The following is a 17,670-nucleotide window of genomic DNA, read 5'->3' as shown; positions in this document are numbered from 1 at the left end:
CAAATTTTTACAAAGAAGCGTATTTGTAGTATTGTTTAATGCCAATATTCCGGAAGACACAAATCTATTACTTGTGAATAAGTTTGATTTTCGTTGAGAGACGTGAGTCTACTTAATAACAAATTAGCTAGAGATAGAATCAAAAATTGATCTAGAATGATATTTCTAACAAGTTCAGGTACGCAGACAAAAGTAACAAAGTGCAATCAAACTATCAACTCATAACAAAATATATATTATTATTAACTTCAACAATTTATACAAATAAAAATAAAACATCAGTGAAAAATAAAAAAACACAAAAAAACAAGCAGTACAAAATAGTAACAATTTATCTATTTATCTCGTTTAAAAATTTGAGAATAAAGGAAGCATCTAGGACCCACATCAAAACTTGGGTTGCAGCATGCAATACTGAACGGATTTCGTCCTAAAGCACGCTTCACACGACGACCCGCGTCACAATTCCCGATATCACAATTTTTGAGAACAGATCACATTATTGCGCCAATCTAGGGACTTTGGTCAAGTGAAGTATGCTTGCACAGCGGTCTGGGTTCATTTGTGACCTTTGACTACAGAAATCTGTAATTTTACAGTCACAAATGCTTGAAACGAGCACAAAACTGAGAAAACTCGTGGTTTGTAGGACCCGATATGATATGCCAACACTTATTGAATACATTATACATGAAATTTCTGGGACTAGATGTCAGCTTGAGCTTTTCATACAAAAATAAAAAAATACATACAATATAAAAAATTTAGAAAACACTCTACTCTACAAGAATACTGTAAACACCATTTATATAAAGTAAGAAACATCTAATCTACTCTACGATTTATAAAAAAATCTATCAAGTATCAAGCTGGGATCTTTCTCTTATAATATATAAGATTAATAATTTATGATTATTTTTAGGGAGTGCAGAGGCGGGGCCCCCGGGCTAGGGGCCGCGCGGGGCGTCGCCGCTTAAGTAACAGCAGGTAACCCGAAGCATCTAGGAGGACCCTCAGTTGGCCACCAGGAGGTGCTGGTATTGGCCGGTGGTGGGGTAGGGCCAGTTGTCGACCAACTTGCCGCTGTCCTGGGGGGTGGCCGGCGCGGACGGCGGCGCCCCCACAGCCGCGGTGTTGGGGTAGTATGGGCCCAGAGGCGAGTGCTCGAAGGGCAGCTTGCCGGAGTACAAGTCGGGGCTCAGGAACTGGTTGGAAGACTCGAACATGGAACGATGGGGGAACTGTGGACCGTAGGGACCGTGCGGGAAGTAGTAAGCAGAGGGGTCGGGCGACAGGGCGCGACCACTCGGTGAATGGTGAGGGGGCTGCTGGTGGAGCTGTTGCTGCATGGCGCGTTGCTTGATGTAATTGGAGAATTCGGTTGGAGACATTCTGAAATCGAAAAGGCCATTATTAGATAAGGAATTTCAACAGGGATTAACGGGATTTCGTACGATCTCGATCCTAGTTCAAGAGACAACTATGTAAGGGTATACAACTATGTAAGGGTTTACGCAAATTCTAATGTTATTGTAACTGAAAACAATGCTGACAGTATATTCAGAACTTAATTATTAAGAGGACTGGCTGCATTATTTTAAAATATTTAAAAGTGCACAACATAAAATAAAATATTCATTTTAGTGCTGAAATGACCAGTAAAGCTTTCATTTCAGTATAGGAACAATTTTTTGTTACGTTGTTTTGTTTTGTACTAATAGTTTTTAATTTTTTTCCTTTTATTTGATTTTTTAAAGATACATATTTACTTTTTTTAGTTACAAGAAAAATGTTTACGCGTCTATCACACTATTTTTCAGTGTTGCCAACCGGACTTTTATTCTTGACCACTGTGAAATAAACCCACAGATAAAATAAACTGAATATGTGTATTTCTTAATAATGAATACTAGGTACTAATAAAAAAACACATTTGTCATAGCTTTATTATATCTTACTTAATTGAAATATTCTTGATAGAAGCACAATTTTTGTATACAAAATAAAGAAAACTCAAATGAAACTGGTTCTGTGGTAAAAGAATTGATGATATTTATCTGTTTTGATGTATTTCTCAACATTTTTCTGAACAATGGAGGAAAAAATAGGATTTGCGTCAATACAAAAGAATTTCGTTATCGATAATGTAATAAACCATTATTTCACCCGATATTTGGTGAATAGTGTCCTACGCTGATAAGGGTTATATCTTCCATTCCTAATTAATCTCCTCCCATTGGGGTACTGTATCTCTTTGAAAAATGATTTCAATTAGGCGAATTACCTAAATTTCATTAGGTTTATTAAGCGCCTCCTATTAATCAGATGATTTAATGGAGTTACAGTGTTGTGTAGATTTTCGACTGATATAAGAGGGTTATTTGTAAGTAAATGGAATGGTTGGTAATAATGAAGAGAGACAGGTGTCAAGAGACGTCAAAGCCATCAACGGAATTAATTGAATTGACCAAATTCGAAACCGCTGTTACATTTAGGAAAAAATGGATCAATATCAATTACAGGCATAGAACACTGTTGAGCTATTTCTGTATTAAGTGAAATGTATTCAATTGATTTATTTGCCTTTTGCTTTACTTTATTATCGAACAGGATTTCCGCTTTTTTTGAAGTTGTACCACGAGTAAAAAGTTCGGGGTAATTTAGTAGTTTATACTTTTATTTGCCAAATAAATAATATTATTTAGCATCGGCTCAAAATAACTTGGCATCGATCTGGTGGAGGTCTAACAAAGATCATTAATTTATTATCCGGGTACATTTTGCGTTTTTTTAAATTAATTTAACTTTTTTAATTAATCTTCGACCTTGTCGAATTTGCATCGTTAGTAATTAAAGATTTTTCGCCAATAATCCAAGCTGGTATTCGGAGATGGGTCCAGCCTCTGAACTTGTCATCTCATTAATAATTAAAAAATAGCATGCATTTTAATCAAGCCGGCTTTTGGGGAGTTTATTTTTGTCTGCTATTCTGGCATTAACATGAATAATTAGAAGTTTATTACGGAGTTTAATTACGGTTAAGGGAATGTCGAGCGACATTCAATTTAAGACAAACTTCACTAAAGCGGAAACAAAATATGTAAATTTTGGAAAAATATTACCTCACGTAACATTGCTCCCAAAAAGCAAACAATTGCGTGGAGTATAACGTGCAATGATTATTTATTTATGACAGAGTGTTGCAAGTCGTAAACCCGAAAAAATGCCATCACGTGATTTTATGGCATCGTAAAAATCAAATATTTACAAAATTTTTCAATTTTGAGACCGGGCTTCACTTCGACTGTTAAAATAATTGAAACTCTTTTGAGCTAAATAATTGTCATTTGGCTAAAAGCAACAAATTCTCTAAAATCTTTCGGGGAATTCAAGGTAACAATAACTACGTCGTAAACATGTTTATTAAGATTACGCTATAATGAATAGCAAATTTATTATGCCGTAATCAGGTGCGAAATAAATTAATTTTCTTAAGGCCGAACAATAGTCACTGAAATTTTTAAAACAGGCATTTTTTGCTAATTTAGAAGTGTTTGTCAAGGTTTTTCAAGGAAATTTTGTTATAGGAAAAATAACACATGGAATACCTGTCCCCAATTGCTGCAATACTGGTCATATTTTCCTGTTTTTGATATAGAAGTAGGTATTTTTTGTTGATTAAAACGCCAAACATGTTTTATTTTTCTTAATAACATTTTCAGTAGTAAGTTAGTATTACTTCTGTAGTTCTGTTGTAATGTGTGTAATTACTGAAATATTTTGAAACAATTTTTTTTTTCAAAAAAATTAAAATCTTTCATGTACATATTACCGTAGCCTTCTTTAGAAACTATTTTATCAATTTTTTACGTTATAAATTACCAATTTTTTTATACAGGGTGTGTCGCACTATTAGAGCTATTAGAAGAGGAAACAAGTAACCTGACTTATATCTCTGTTTAATGTTATTTGTGGCTTTTATTGGCAGAATTTTTGTATCTTTACTAAATAATTATAAAAAACATAATATACAAGATCATCAGTATCATTAAATAGATATGAAAAAATGTCAAATGTCAAAAAATAAATGTCAAAATTTTTTGACATAATTTTTTTCATTTTTTTTTCCATGTTCCTGGTTTCTTATCTTACTTGAAATTTTTCTCTGGGGCGCGAGTTCTGGCGCACCCTGTATAAACGTTTTTAAAATATTTTAACTTTAATGTTTTTCAATTTCACAAATTTTGAATAAGAATTTTGGTAAGTTTTTCTGATTTTTTATCTACCTTGTAATTCTTTTTTACATTCATAACACTAGTTTACCTACACGATTTATACAGAGTGCGCCAAAACTAGCGCCCCAGAGAAAGGTACAAAAATTTTGCCAATAAAAGCCATAAGTAACATTAAATGGAGTTACAATTACAATTTAGGATACAGCTTCCTTGTTTTCTCTTCTAATAGCCTGTAGCAAAAAAACTTGGAAAATGGTTTTTCCCAAAGAAGCAAGTAGATTCAAAGTGCAAAATTTAAGCTCTCATAACTTCGAAATTTTTATAGATAGAAATTTTTTTCCATGTTACTGGTATCTTACCTTCTCTGCGGCGCGAGTTTTGGCGTGCGCTGTATTTATTATTATTACTAATTATTAATCTTTTGAAAGATTTCACAAGGGCAGTCCGAACCAATTTTTCATTTTTGGGAGTGGATTTGTGTACTTTATTCTTAATTTAAGGCGGTGTGGTGCTTACCGATTGGCTCTTTTGCTACTGGTCTTGAGTTTGGTGCTTCCGAACTTGGTTTGAGCAAAGGTAGCTGTGGTGAAGGTGAGTGGCGTGGTGGTCCTGGGTATGAACGCCGGGACCGGCGAAGGCGATCCTTTGTAGGAATTCCCCAGCGAAGTAGGCGAAGGTGCTGCCGAGGGCGAAGTTAAGTGATTGATGGTGGTGGTGATGGTCTGGTTGGGCTGCGTCGCCGGCACCGGTGCCAACTGCGCCCCCACGGCGGCCGACTGGCCGTTGGCCGTGAAGGGCGTGATCGACTTGGGCGAAAGACTCAGGTTGCTCAGACTGCAACTGACCGACTCGATGGGCCTGAAGCACTGCGCCTCGGGGTTGAACGTCTTGGTGACCTCACGATCGGCAGAGTTCTCGTCCTGCGGGTCGCTCTTGTCGCTGAAGAGCACCTTGACGGCGCCCTTCTCGCCGATGCGGTAGCTCACCTCGCCGGGGTCCACCCACACGGCCAGCTCCTGCGGCAGGTTCTCCAGGATGTCCTGGATGGGCACGCCGCTCTCGCGGGCTGCGCGCTCCAGGACCTTGTCAATGGGGTCCCCGGTCTTTAGGCACCGGAACGCCGACCCTTTGAAGGGCTTGTCCGGGTACCAGTGGCCTTGGAATTTGTCTTTTAAAGCTTTTTCGAGCTCTTCGCCGAAGATGTTCACTCGTCGGCGGGGAAGCTTGTTGTACAGGTACGATATTACGAAATTCAAAGCGACTTGTACTTCTATATGCATTGTGTGAGGATTCTCTGTTTCGTTTACTTCGGTCGAGTAGGACTTAATAAAACATTGATTTTATTTCACTCTACTAGAAATTTTTACAACGTTCCGTTATTTTTCTTGCTTTCAGAAATTAAGGTACGTGATCTGAAACACAAAAAATGCACATTAATCAAGCGCGTCCATTGCGACTAAAACCAACAACTAACTTTTAAAGCAGTGGCGCACTGACTACAACTTCAAATTCAATTGCAACTTCCGTCAAAATTATTTAATTTCTGTATTATATCAAAAAATTGAAAAGAACAATAAAAATTTCGTATACTTAGTTACAAAAAAAATATTTCTAGCATAAATTTCAATATTACAAAAGTAGGGGAAAGTTACACATACAGGTGCGCCAGAACTCGTGCCCCAGAGAAGAATTTCAAGTAAGATAAGTTACCAGAAACATGGAAAAAATGTTTAAAAAATTCTATCTGTCAAAAAATTTTGACATTTGACATTTTTTTATGTCTATTTAACGACACTGATATTCTTGTATATGTTTTTTAGATTTATTTAGTAAAGGTACAAAAATTTTGCATGCAAAAGCCACAAGTAACATTAAAAAGAGTTAGAATTTAGGATACATCTTCCTTGATTTCCCTTCTAATACCCTGTAGCAAAAAAACTTAGAAAATTATTTTTACAACAGAAATAAATAGAGTCAAAGTGCAAAATATAACCTCTCATAACTTCGAAATTTTTATAGATAAATTTTTTTTAACATTTTTTCCATGTTCCATTTCTCTCTGGGGCACGAGTTCTGGAGCACCCTGTATTTGACCTTTTTCATTTTTTTTTGTAAATATAGCTGGAACAATGTTGAATACGTAGTTTGACTGGAAAAGAAATTTTGCCAACACTCATGGAAAAATACTTAAATAAATTTAAAAAACACTATAAATTAAAGTGTAATTTACATCAAAAAATGTAATTTCAACAGTCAAGATTCAATATTTTTTCAGTGTCGCAACAGTCGCAATATTATCTTACGAAATGTTTTCATCTTCTGTCACAAAGTAAATATTAATTTAATTGTCTGACTGTATCTTCCCAGAGTATTAGAATTTCTTTTAGTTTCAATTTGCAAACGTCTTTTATTAGAACCCGAAAACTCGTTTAAAAAACAAATATATTGTATATAAAACATTATTTTTGCAAATGGAAATATCTGGTTCCGCTTATCAAGTAGGCCCAACACGGGCAACCTCCCCCTACATGCTTTGCAATTCTTGTTATTACTTGAAAGTATTTATATGTCTGTTATTTTTACTCATGTTTGAATTTAGTCGTTTCAAAGGAAATTTTTCCGCTGCTATAAGTCCCCCGGGAGTGATCCGGCCAAAAAATTTATGTGCGCTCCTGCTTGTAGCTAATGCAACTCAACTGACGGAAACCATCAAATGCTCAACAAGAGGAAGTGTTTAAATTATAAAATACGTTGTTCTGTGTCGCTTTATTACATTAAGAAATTTATAATTCACTTTATAATTTATGTATGGTGTTTTGTGTTACAAGGTTTTCTTATCTTGAGTAGTCATTTTTTAATAAATAATGGAAGACAGTAAACTGGGTCAAAAATGCGCGTTGAAGCGAAACTTTTGCAATTTTAATTATATTTACGTTTGTAACATTATCCCGACGTTATTTTCGATTTTCGGTTGGACATCGTTTCAAAAACAGCGATTAACGAAATATATGTCAGAGTGTGTTTGGGTGCGACCTAGTTTTATATTCGTCATTCGTTGCGTGTTATTGATCGCAACTTGTAACGTCTACGCAAGACTTCTAAAGCTTTTGGGCAAATAAGAAGATCCCGGAGTTTTTTCTTAAAACTCTATCTTTGATAATAATCTCTTACTAGAGTTGCGCTAAACAAAACTTGAGACCTGCCCCAACTGCTTACATAATAATGCCACCATTGCCTTTGAAATTGTCAAATCGATTCTACGCCCGGGAAAAGCAAAGCGAATTTAATTTGAAAGCTCAAAAGCACTTCCGACATTTATCATAGAAAAAGAACGAGAACTTGTACTTCCGGTGTTCCAGCTTTGTGATCAATCATTCAAAAGAGTAATTGAAAGGTTAAACAAGATGTATAATGCCTACCATTCACTTTTAAACAATCTGAAAAAACAAAAATTCGTGCTAAAAAAGAACATTTCTCGAGTCATGCAAATTTATTTAGAGAGTATTGATTTTCCGTACAATGCGTAGGCGTATGATAAAATTTTCCACTTGGCAACATCTGATTGCAATGAGATGATTTATTCAATGAAGCAACAAAACAGTTTATTTAACTCATCGTGAAAAATAACACGTTACAAGCGTGAAATGTGATTAAAACAATTATTTTCCGCCCGATTGACGATGAGAACTCCTTTCAAGTATTGTTTGGTAAAAATTGCAAAAGCATTGTTTCCGAATTTCGGCAATTAGCAACCTTGTCCTTGGTTTGGCCGCAACGCAATCTGTTTTTCGTATGTGATGTTCTAAATAACGTTATGGCATCGTTCCACTGCATTTTAATGATAACTGCAATGCTAGAATGAGGCCAAATAGTCAGTCCCTCTGTCATCGCAACAGTTTGGAACGTGATAGATACAGATATCAGAGTGTAACGAACAAGCGTGTCTCAATTTAACGCCAAAATTTCACGACACGGAAATTCGCAAAACGTCGAAAAATTCAATGCAGCGAATAACAGGGTAATTGCGAGGAAGTTACTCTATTAGTGAAACAGGGACGGCTCCAATGCCAGCGACGGGGCCATCCAAAGGTTGACGTGATTTTTTCACCCGGATGAGTACACCCCAAGCTTTCCCTCATTAAATTCGCTTCCGATACGATTTTATCGGTTAGCTTTCATCCATAGCTAATTAAAATATTAATTTTACGAGTGCGATTTCTCGCAATTTTTGGATTTTTATGCGGTAATGAACTCAATTACAAGCAAGAGGAAAATTTGTAGACGTTGTTTACAACGATGATTAAGTGTTTATGACAATAATGTCACGTAGGTGTCTCCACATTTGGGTTCGGTGAGTGATTTGACCAAATTAGAATTTTGGTTGAAAATGAAAACAGCTGCGCGCGGATGCGTAATCACTCGTAATACACTACAATTAACACTTAATAAAGCGGCATTAATTACGTCTTTTTCCTCGTGAAAGTAAAGTGTTACAAATTGGTACCTTCCGAGATTTTTTGCTCGGATGGGTTTTCCAATTCCGAATAAAAATCAAGTGTTTGGAAACCTCGATTGTACACTTGAACTTTTCACAAAAACGCGGCCTCGAAGGTTTATAATTCAGGAAACTACTTTTTTCAATTATCGTAATTAGCGTTAAGTTGATTTGGAATTTACGTTTGTTTGGTTTTTCAGAGGAAGAGGTAACTATAATAGCTTTTAATAACGTTTGAAAACATAAGACGTGCTTTAACCCATCATTATTTTTGTCACAAAATTTGTTTTTCGATTGCATAATTTCTTCTATTTGTAAATACAATTTTTTAATTACCTTCCCAAATGTTCCCAAATGTTCTTATTAAGCATTCCCTTTTTAAGTCTTCATATTAATTTACTCTGAAAATTATTAATTTTGCTAATTAATGTTTTGCAGTTTTGACAGCATTTTGCTATAGTAGTTGTTATTGCGTATTCACTGATTTATTTTTTTAATTAGATATGATTGAAATAATTAATATTTTTATCAAAAAATAATAATTCAAAATACAAGGAGTGTCAAGTTACTGCTGCAGTCCTAGTTTTAATTTTTTTACAACATTTGGAAACAGTAATATGGAACAAATGTTACTTATGTATTCTTCTCAATTTCTTTTGCTTTCCTTTGTCAAATTTACTCTCTCCATTTTTTTTTTCTTAATTTTTACACCCTCAGTTTTTACTCAAATTAATAAATTTTTATCATTCAATTATTCAGTTTCTTCTTTCTTTTTCGTTATTCGATTTTCTTCTTCTTAGTTTTTTTTTGATTTTTGATTTATTTATATTTTTTATTTATATACCTGTATTTTCGTTGCTCATTTTTTTAGTTTCTCTAATTGCTCTTTCTTATTTATATTCTTTTATTGTTATGCTCTTTCTTATTTATATTTTTTTATTGTTATTACATGTGAGTATTATTGCTGATACTGTTGTTCTTGTCATTATTATCTAGACATTATTTTGTCTTTTTTTAACAAAGCTTTGGAGGATATTTAAAATTTATTACAATATTTTAAAATTTATTGTTACTCAAATACCGCATGAAAGATTTATTTTACTAAATGAAATAGCAATAAAAACAAACGTCAAATAATACAATGTTGTGGTACCAAGTGTACCTTTCATACGGAAATAATTGAATTTCGTTAAAATAAAAAAAAAATATTGTTGTTGCGGTTAAAATAAACCGCTGGTAGTCTTACATAATGCCCCAAAACGGCTATTATTTGCCACTCATACTCATAAAGTGTTACGAAACGCGTACTTAACAACATATATTTTAACACAAACCGATAAAAATAAAGTAGTAGGACTCGCTCCGTTTGTAGAATTGTTCAATACTGCACGAATAACGTATTAATAAAAAACCATACAATTATGAAGAATTCCAGGTAAAAAGTACGTAATGCAATTCAATAACTTCTGTGGTTGTGAGTTGGGAAATCTTATATAAGTGAATTTCTTTAAATATTCTCGAATGCTGGTATCGATTTATATAAGCTAAGCTTTTGTAAAGCTTCGAGCAACAGGAAGGGTTAGCGAATACGTTAATTTCCTAATTGTGAATAGTTAATGGTGGATTCGGTTGAGGAAAAAGTCCTTGTTTGATTGAACTTCTGTAGCGTAAAATCTCATGATTGCAACAAACTGCGTATTTAGCAGCTTTGTTGTAGCCTTTCCCACTTTGAATTCATACGGATTCAGCTAGTGTGTCCACCTTGACCCGTATTGTTATTGTTTCTTTGAATAATTAATAGGAATTGATTCGATTTCGTGTATCTTTTTCTGCTTGTCACGAATTAAGTCCCCGATCGATAATTTTTTCTCATGGTTCGCACGTGCTTCCAATTAACATAACTACGTCGATTGTGCTCTTATGCAAAAAGATCCGTATTTTCGTACACGCCTTGAAGGCTACCGATTTAAAAATAAAACAAGTGAAACATACTATACAGTAGTAACCTATTGATTGAGAAAATTCGCGACTACGTCACTACGAAATTAAGCCTTTGCCAAATCAGTACCTGAGACGCCTCGACATTCATGTTATGAGTCACTGAGGCTTTCTGCCAAAAATAATGTCATAACATTTTCATTTTTGCGATGTTTATTTTTGACATGATTATTGCCAAATGGCCTGTTTGTTTTCTTTCCTGCACTGTGCATTTCCATAGCCGATTCGAAATTTTTCCAAGTGTGTTAATGATCACGAAAATTCAGAGTTAAGTATCTCGGTGTGAAGTTTTTTTAATTAAAAATAAATTAAAGCAACAACAAAGACGATGTCTCTGAACCAAGTAGCTTATTTCAAACTTTATAATTATGCGAAAAAAGTGCAATTAAAGCCTTTATCTGGCAATTATAAAAAGCTCGAGGTGGATTAAAAATTGTGATTAAAGAAAGGGCGGGGATGCAGCCGGGGGCTAAACACCCTCCTGGTTCCACAGTAATAATAATAACGATAACAGGAGTGTTTTTCGCCTGCGCTTTTAATTAGGTTACTAATAGAGAAATTTGAGGGTTTTATCTTTGCAAATTCGAAAAAAATAAGGATATAATATTTTTATTTTTTCTCAGATTTTTCCTCACATTTCGCTTTTCAGTGCACTTTTATAGGAAATTAATTTTTTCAAACTCGTTCAATTTTTGTTTCAAATTTTTCACTTGCAGTTTCTTCGTTCATGTCCGATTTTCTTGCTAATGATTTCGTATTCCTAATTTTTTTCTTTTCGTGTTTTTTTACTTCAATTTTTATTTTGTCTTGCCAATTTCGTTAGTATTTTGATTTCAGTTTTCTCATTCTTGATTTTTTTCCACCATATTTTTGATCTCCATTTTTTGACTTTTTTACGCTTTTCGTTATCTTTTTTTTTTAATAAAAATTTCTGGAAGTATTTGGCCATTTGGAGGAAATTTTGATGTAAAAACAACCTAAAATAATTCTGCAGGGTGTGTCAGAACTCGCGCCCCAGAGAAACATTTTAAGTAAGATAAGTTACATGGAAAAAATGTCTATCAGTCAAAAAATTTTGACAATTATTTTTATATTTATTTTTTTATTTTTACATTTTTACATAATCTTGTTATATGTTTTTTATAATTATTTAATAAAGGTAAAAAAATTTTGCCAATAAAAGCGACAAATAATATTAAACAGAGTTACAATTTACCCTCCTTGTTTCCTCTTCTAATTAGCAAAAAAACATGAAAAATTATTTTTCCAACAGAAATAAATAGAGTCAAAGTGCAAAATTTAAACTCTCATTAACTTTACTTTAAAAATATTCTCTTAGGTACAAAGTAGAAACTTCAGTGTAATATAAAAATAAAGTAAATTTCAAATTAATTTTACTTAGTACATGTAGTATTTCATAAATTTACGTGTTGTATTATTGATTTTCAAGAGCTATTATTTTGTTGTTAGGTAAGTGTGGAAAATCCTTTCTCATTTTGTACAATTGCTCCGCCTCTGGATGAGGCAGGTATTTTCCGCTTCCACTGAAAGGAAATTTTATTTCACGTTTTCTTTCAGCAGTCGATCTAATTATATCGTGTTTATTGAAAATGTGATGAATAAGCGAAAGTCTTATAATTGCTCACTCGATATGTGAAAGCTCAATCTAAGATTAATTTCAGTTTTAAGAGCTTTTAGTGTAAATATGTTTGTTGATCGTGGTAGTGTCTACGGTAACCGGGCGTTGGCAGCATTACTATCGATCTGGCAGTACGACCCCGTTTTAGAACGTTCACTTGAGCTTTATGTGCTTTTATAGCTTATATAAATATCAAAGCACAATTTTGCTAACATGGTCGACATCAGCTGATATTGTAACACGCTGAAATATTCTTAGGTTATTTATAGGAGCGGTTCCAGCTTTTCTAAAAATACAATTAGGCAAGAACCGAAATATTCGAGACGCGACAGCCAAATCACTTGAAAAACAACACAAAACATTATTTATAGTGTCAAATCGGTCTTGGGATTATTAATAGACAAATCCAGTGTTTGAATTCACTGGAAGCGGTCCAGACGATCCCTTGCATAATGACTCGAACTAAAAAAAATGCTCGAAAGCATGAAATCATGAATAGTCAGTGCATGGCGGTTCGATTTATCGCCAAATCAGCGCCTGATGTTACAATAACGGACGGTTCCACCTTTCGGATGAAAAGAAAATTGGAAAACAGTTAGAATTTTCAAAAGGTCAAATGATACGGCGTACTGAACTGAGAAAAAGGAGCGTTTTGACGCTAACAAGGGCAAACATCCTGAAAAAATTATTATCTAAGCCAACGGACCATTATCTTGTTTGGAATTTATTAGGTTAGGTTACGTTCTACATATTGCGCATTTGGAGGTCATACCATTTAAAGAATCTAATCTTAAAACTGTATGTCGGTCGTGTGGCTGCATATTCACACCATAAACAAAGACAATGAGATCGAATCAACATTAGATAAGGACGCAAGCACTTTGAATGCGGCATCGGTGAAATTTTTTCAAAATTTGCTTTAATATATTACAGGGTGATTATAATTGCACATCACAGGACGGTAATTATTGTTTAATGTAAAGTAATTAAATATCCAATTAAGTGTGGCGTAATGATCATTTTAAAACACTAGTCTCCGAATTCAGAAGTGGAATTCAGTTTTTCCAGGTTAGTAGCACTGATTGTTAAACTGTCAAAAATGTCTGATATGATAAAATAAAAGCAACTATTATCTAGAAATACAGTGCGATCAAAAAGTCTTGATATCAAGTAGTCTAGTTGAGGACGTATGTCAGCTAGATGTCAAAAAATTATTTCATAAAAATTAAAGTATTGATCTAAACAAATTGAATTACTGTATGAAACATCTTAAAACACCCTAAAATGAGATGTAGTTGGAGATTATTCATACAAATCGTTCACCACGATTTGTTATTACAGTTTACAAAAAAATTATTTTGACATTTCTTATTTACCATTGACATTTTATCTTCCGCACGTTTTGAATTTCTAGGCTTGCTTGATAGATAAACTTTTTGATCGCACTGTATATCATATGGTCAAATAAATCTCAATAAAGTCGGTTCTGGGAAGCAAAATTGAAACGTCAACTTCAATACCAAAAATCGAGCCAAAAATCAAAAATGTTTAATGGTCGTAGATAAAATATAGTAATATACTCTCATATAACATCTATAATTCACTCAGATGATTACGGAACTTGCGTTCCGCACGTTTTGTAAACTTCTTGGTGAATATTATACGCTTGCTGAATAATAATAACTAGTATTAAGTATTACCAATTAAAAGTTTTAATCAAACCAAAACTGAAACTCTATGATTTTTGTTTTAATTTTTTTATTCAATAATAAAAAATGAAAGTGAAGTTGAAAAGAAATAATTTTTAAATTAAACTAATCAAAATTAAATTAGCATTACTCTACACTACTAAACATCAATCTAACACAAAAATTAAGCATTTCAAGTAATTAATCTGAATGAAGTTCTCTCCTGTAGGAAATAAATAATAATAACACTTAATAAATCTTTAAAAAATAATAATTTTATTCAAGTTATTCATCAAATGGTCTGCATTTATCAGGAGACAGCTGTAGACCAGTTCAATCTCAAATTATGTCATGGATGATAAAGTGAAGAATGGTGAAAGCAGAGTGTTTTGCTGTTATCGTCTCAATTGCGACACGGATTAAAACTCTGCCAACCGTTCTAGAATTCTCTTCGTCCGTTCCAATCATCCAATTGTGAAACATTACCCACACATGGACCGACACCAGGAAGAGGATTCGGAAGTTTCTTAATTGTTTAATGACAACAAACCTTGGAAATATTCAAGAAAAAATTGCAAGACCTTGACCGAACTTCTTATCAGTTCCATTTTTCCACTAGTACACAATCAGCAATTTAAATTTTACAATTCACACGTGGGGTCCAGTTGACATACTGCCAGTTTGAAAAATATTTCGCGTGATTCATTAGCGGTCAAAAATAAAATTTTGCTTGTGATATAATCATTGATAGTAGTAGTAGAGCCATGCGTGCCTTATACAAACGAAAACCATCACGAAAAGGTTAATGGAGGTCCCGTGATATAAAAACAAACTACTATAAGATGAAAATACGCAAATCATACGTCCATTCTTTCGTCCTTATCGCGCATCGTCCGTCTTTGTTTTTTCCACGCGTCCAATGTGCAATGCATGTGCACGCTATTTGTCCATTAATCTAAACGTCCTACAAATGATTCCACATAATCAGCAAGGTCGCATTACGTCATAAAGTCACGTGGCCGCCTCTTAAATAGATAACACGCGATTTTTACAAAGCGTCGCGACGCTTCCTAAACTGCTGTCGACGGCCACTCTATACGAAAGTTGAACTTTTAAGCCCGCGATATGGAGGGCAATCTCCCCACAAAGGGGAGATAACAATACATTGGTGGGGAAAAATTTATCAAAAGCAGTTTATTTCGGTCGGATTGGTATTGTGTCCTTATTTGCCAAATGTGCCAACTTTTGGCCTATAAACATGAGCGAAATCGTTGGCTAGCTGCCAAAAATTCCAACTGAAATCGTATGCGGGTGATTTTACGCAAGAAATTGTTAATTACAAGGTGAAGCGGTTAATAATAAAATACAAGGTTCGGTCGGAACACTGGAATTGACCCAATTCGTATCAGAGGGCCTTACTTTTAATAAATATTTATCAACAAAAAACACCAATCAGCGATTTTTGCCAGTTTCAGCAAATTTTGCAATTAAGTTGAACGAACCGCAATTTCGGATAAGCAATGCAATTTTACGCTGATAATAAATTTACATAAAATTGTGGACACTATCACGTGACTCAAATTTAGGCGACACTTGCAAAATTTATCTTATCACCTGTGCCGTACTTATTGATAAAGTCGCTGATTATTATTTGAATACGTGACTATAACAGAATTTTGGAAAAAATCGGTCTAGTGTAGTTGCATGGACAGTCAGGAGGATCCGGAAATTTTTGCGACTATTATTTCAGAACATTTAAACATTTTTTACGACCGTATTGCTTGATAATCGTCCAAATTGCAGTTTTAGAGCTTGCGGTGCCAATACTTTTAGCAGAAAAATTGGGGATTCGGTATATATGATTTGATGTACTTACCAGAAGCGTATAAAACGATGAGAAAATATAACTTCTAAGTAATAAAATAAACAAACTATACAAATATCAGATATAAAAGTAGAAAAATATAAAAGTTGTGGACTAGTAGGATCACTTAGTAGCACTCGCGTTCGCGCTCGGCGCAGCACAATGACGAAGATTTCCACCGTCGTCGATATATAACTCGGTTCTCTCTATACCGGCGGACGTCACCAGTGACGTCACAGATTTGTTGCCACGGTAACGGTTTGTTTAGTTCCTCGGCGTCCCGGTCGGTTGTTGCGTCATCGGTGCACAAATCTTCCGCACATTACCCCGGGAGACCTATTTAAAAACAACCCTCGCGACATCTAGCAGGGGGCGCCGGCAGTGGGGCCCATCGGTTTGAATTATCCGAGAAAAGCGGCTCATGATCTTCACAACGACATGTACTGGAGAAAGAAAAGTGTTGGAGGATATTGAAATTTGGCGCGGTTTATATTCGAATTCTGATTGGCTTTAAAGGTTGGATAATTTTTGGTGATGAAAAAGTGTTCGAAACATATTGAAGTTCTTTTTACTTTTTATTGTTAAAAAAAAAGATTAATTGCTTATGTTGTACCACAAAACTTAAATACTATTTTGTAAACTAAACTGGAAACAGTTTTTAAAACCAATAAAGAGTGAATAGCAATTATGTTTGATTAGTTTCATTAAATTGAATTTTAACCTTTCGAATCGAAATTATCGCTACTTTTCAGCTGCAGATCTAGAGTTTCTAAACAATGTTTGGAATTTTTTTATTTTGAGCAATGTTGCACCGATGATGTCAAATAGGATGGCGGAACAGGTCTCGATGGTTATTTTACGAGTCATTTTATTATTATTTTTGTGTGGGCCAAGAAGTCATTAAAGTGGCAACAATATAGAACAAAAAAAAATGAGCAGCTATAAAGTGAATATTTGATTAGTATGGCGTTTAGACGCTTTCAAATTGTTAAATGGTGGAAGAATGGTGTTTAACTTCCCATAATGGGTGTCTAAATTAAATTATCTTATTCACAATCATAAAGGAAAATTGAATTAGCTACCTTCAACTTCATCTAATAACTGATATGAAATGAATCACGGAAGATAATCACATAGGTTTAATCGGAGAATTTACATAAAAGCGGCAAAGGACTTTCGAGAACCACATTTCATCATCAGTGCCTTTAATCAAATTATTATTTTTATGTTTATTAACCATTAATCAAACAAAAATAACAGTTAATTCTTTAATCACGTCATAGTTTTTTGTTACGAACAATAATTTTCTTGTTTTCTGCACGAATGTCTCCGATTTAAAATTTATTTTTCTTATTTGCATTTATAATACGTTTATTAACGTCTCTCAGTAGGAGTCGTTTATGGCTATCTATAAAAGCTCACTGTACTTTAATAAATTTAGGGTTATTTAGTTTTTGTATGCCGCTTCTGACTTGTCAGGTAACAAATTTTGCGTTGTTGCTTCGGCAATTTCACGAATTTCGGGCGGAGTGCAAACTAAATTCTGTTGGCTCATATTTTATTTATTATTATTATGTTGTAACACTATAACTAATAATTTGTAAATTTTATTTTTAATGATAGACGGCAGAAATGATTCAAAAAATCAGGTGGGCGCCGAGTGTTACCAACCGATACCAACTAGCACAAAATTCTCTAGACGACAAAAATATATTTTTTTTTAATTAAAATAAGAAAAAAGGGGGCGCAAA

The 17,670-nt window shown here is 34.1% G+C and overlaps 1 protein-coding gene across 1 annotated transcript; it reads right to left on the bottom strand.

The window, feature by feature from the left end:
• Positions 1-219: 219 nt before the first annotated feature.
• Positions 220-16,075, bottom strand: LOC123016106 (protein Tob1-like). Its single transcript, XM_044416342.1, has 3 exons — positions 15,932-16,075; positions 4,752-5,647; positions 220-1,392 (listed from the first exon to the last, which is right to left on the bottom strand). Exons 2-3 carry the CDS (start codon positions 5,513-5,515, stop codon positions 1,014-1,016), a joined length of 1,143 nt encoding a protein of 380 aa, XP_044272277.1. The 5' UTR covers positions 5,516-5,647; positions 15,932-16,075; the 3' UTR covers positions 220-1,013.
• Positions 16,076-17,670: the final 1,595 nt, after the last annotated feature.

This window comes from Tribolium madens, unplaced genomic scaffold (genome assembly GCF_015345945.1).
Source record: "Tribolium madens isolate multiple individuals breed KSU strain unplaced genomic scaffold, Tmad_KSU_1.1 Scaffold_19;HRSCAF=116;Tcas5.2_LG9, whole genome shotgun sequence".
In the NCBI taxonomy this organism is placed as follows: domain Eukaryota; kingdom Metazoa; phylum Arthropoda; class Insecta; order Coleoptera; family Tenebrionidae; genus Tribolium; species Tribolium madens.
Note: the sequence above shows the minus strand (reverse complement) of the source record. Positions and strands in the feature narration are given on the sequence as shown.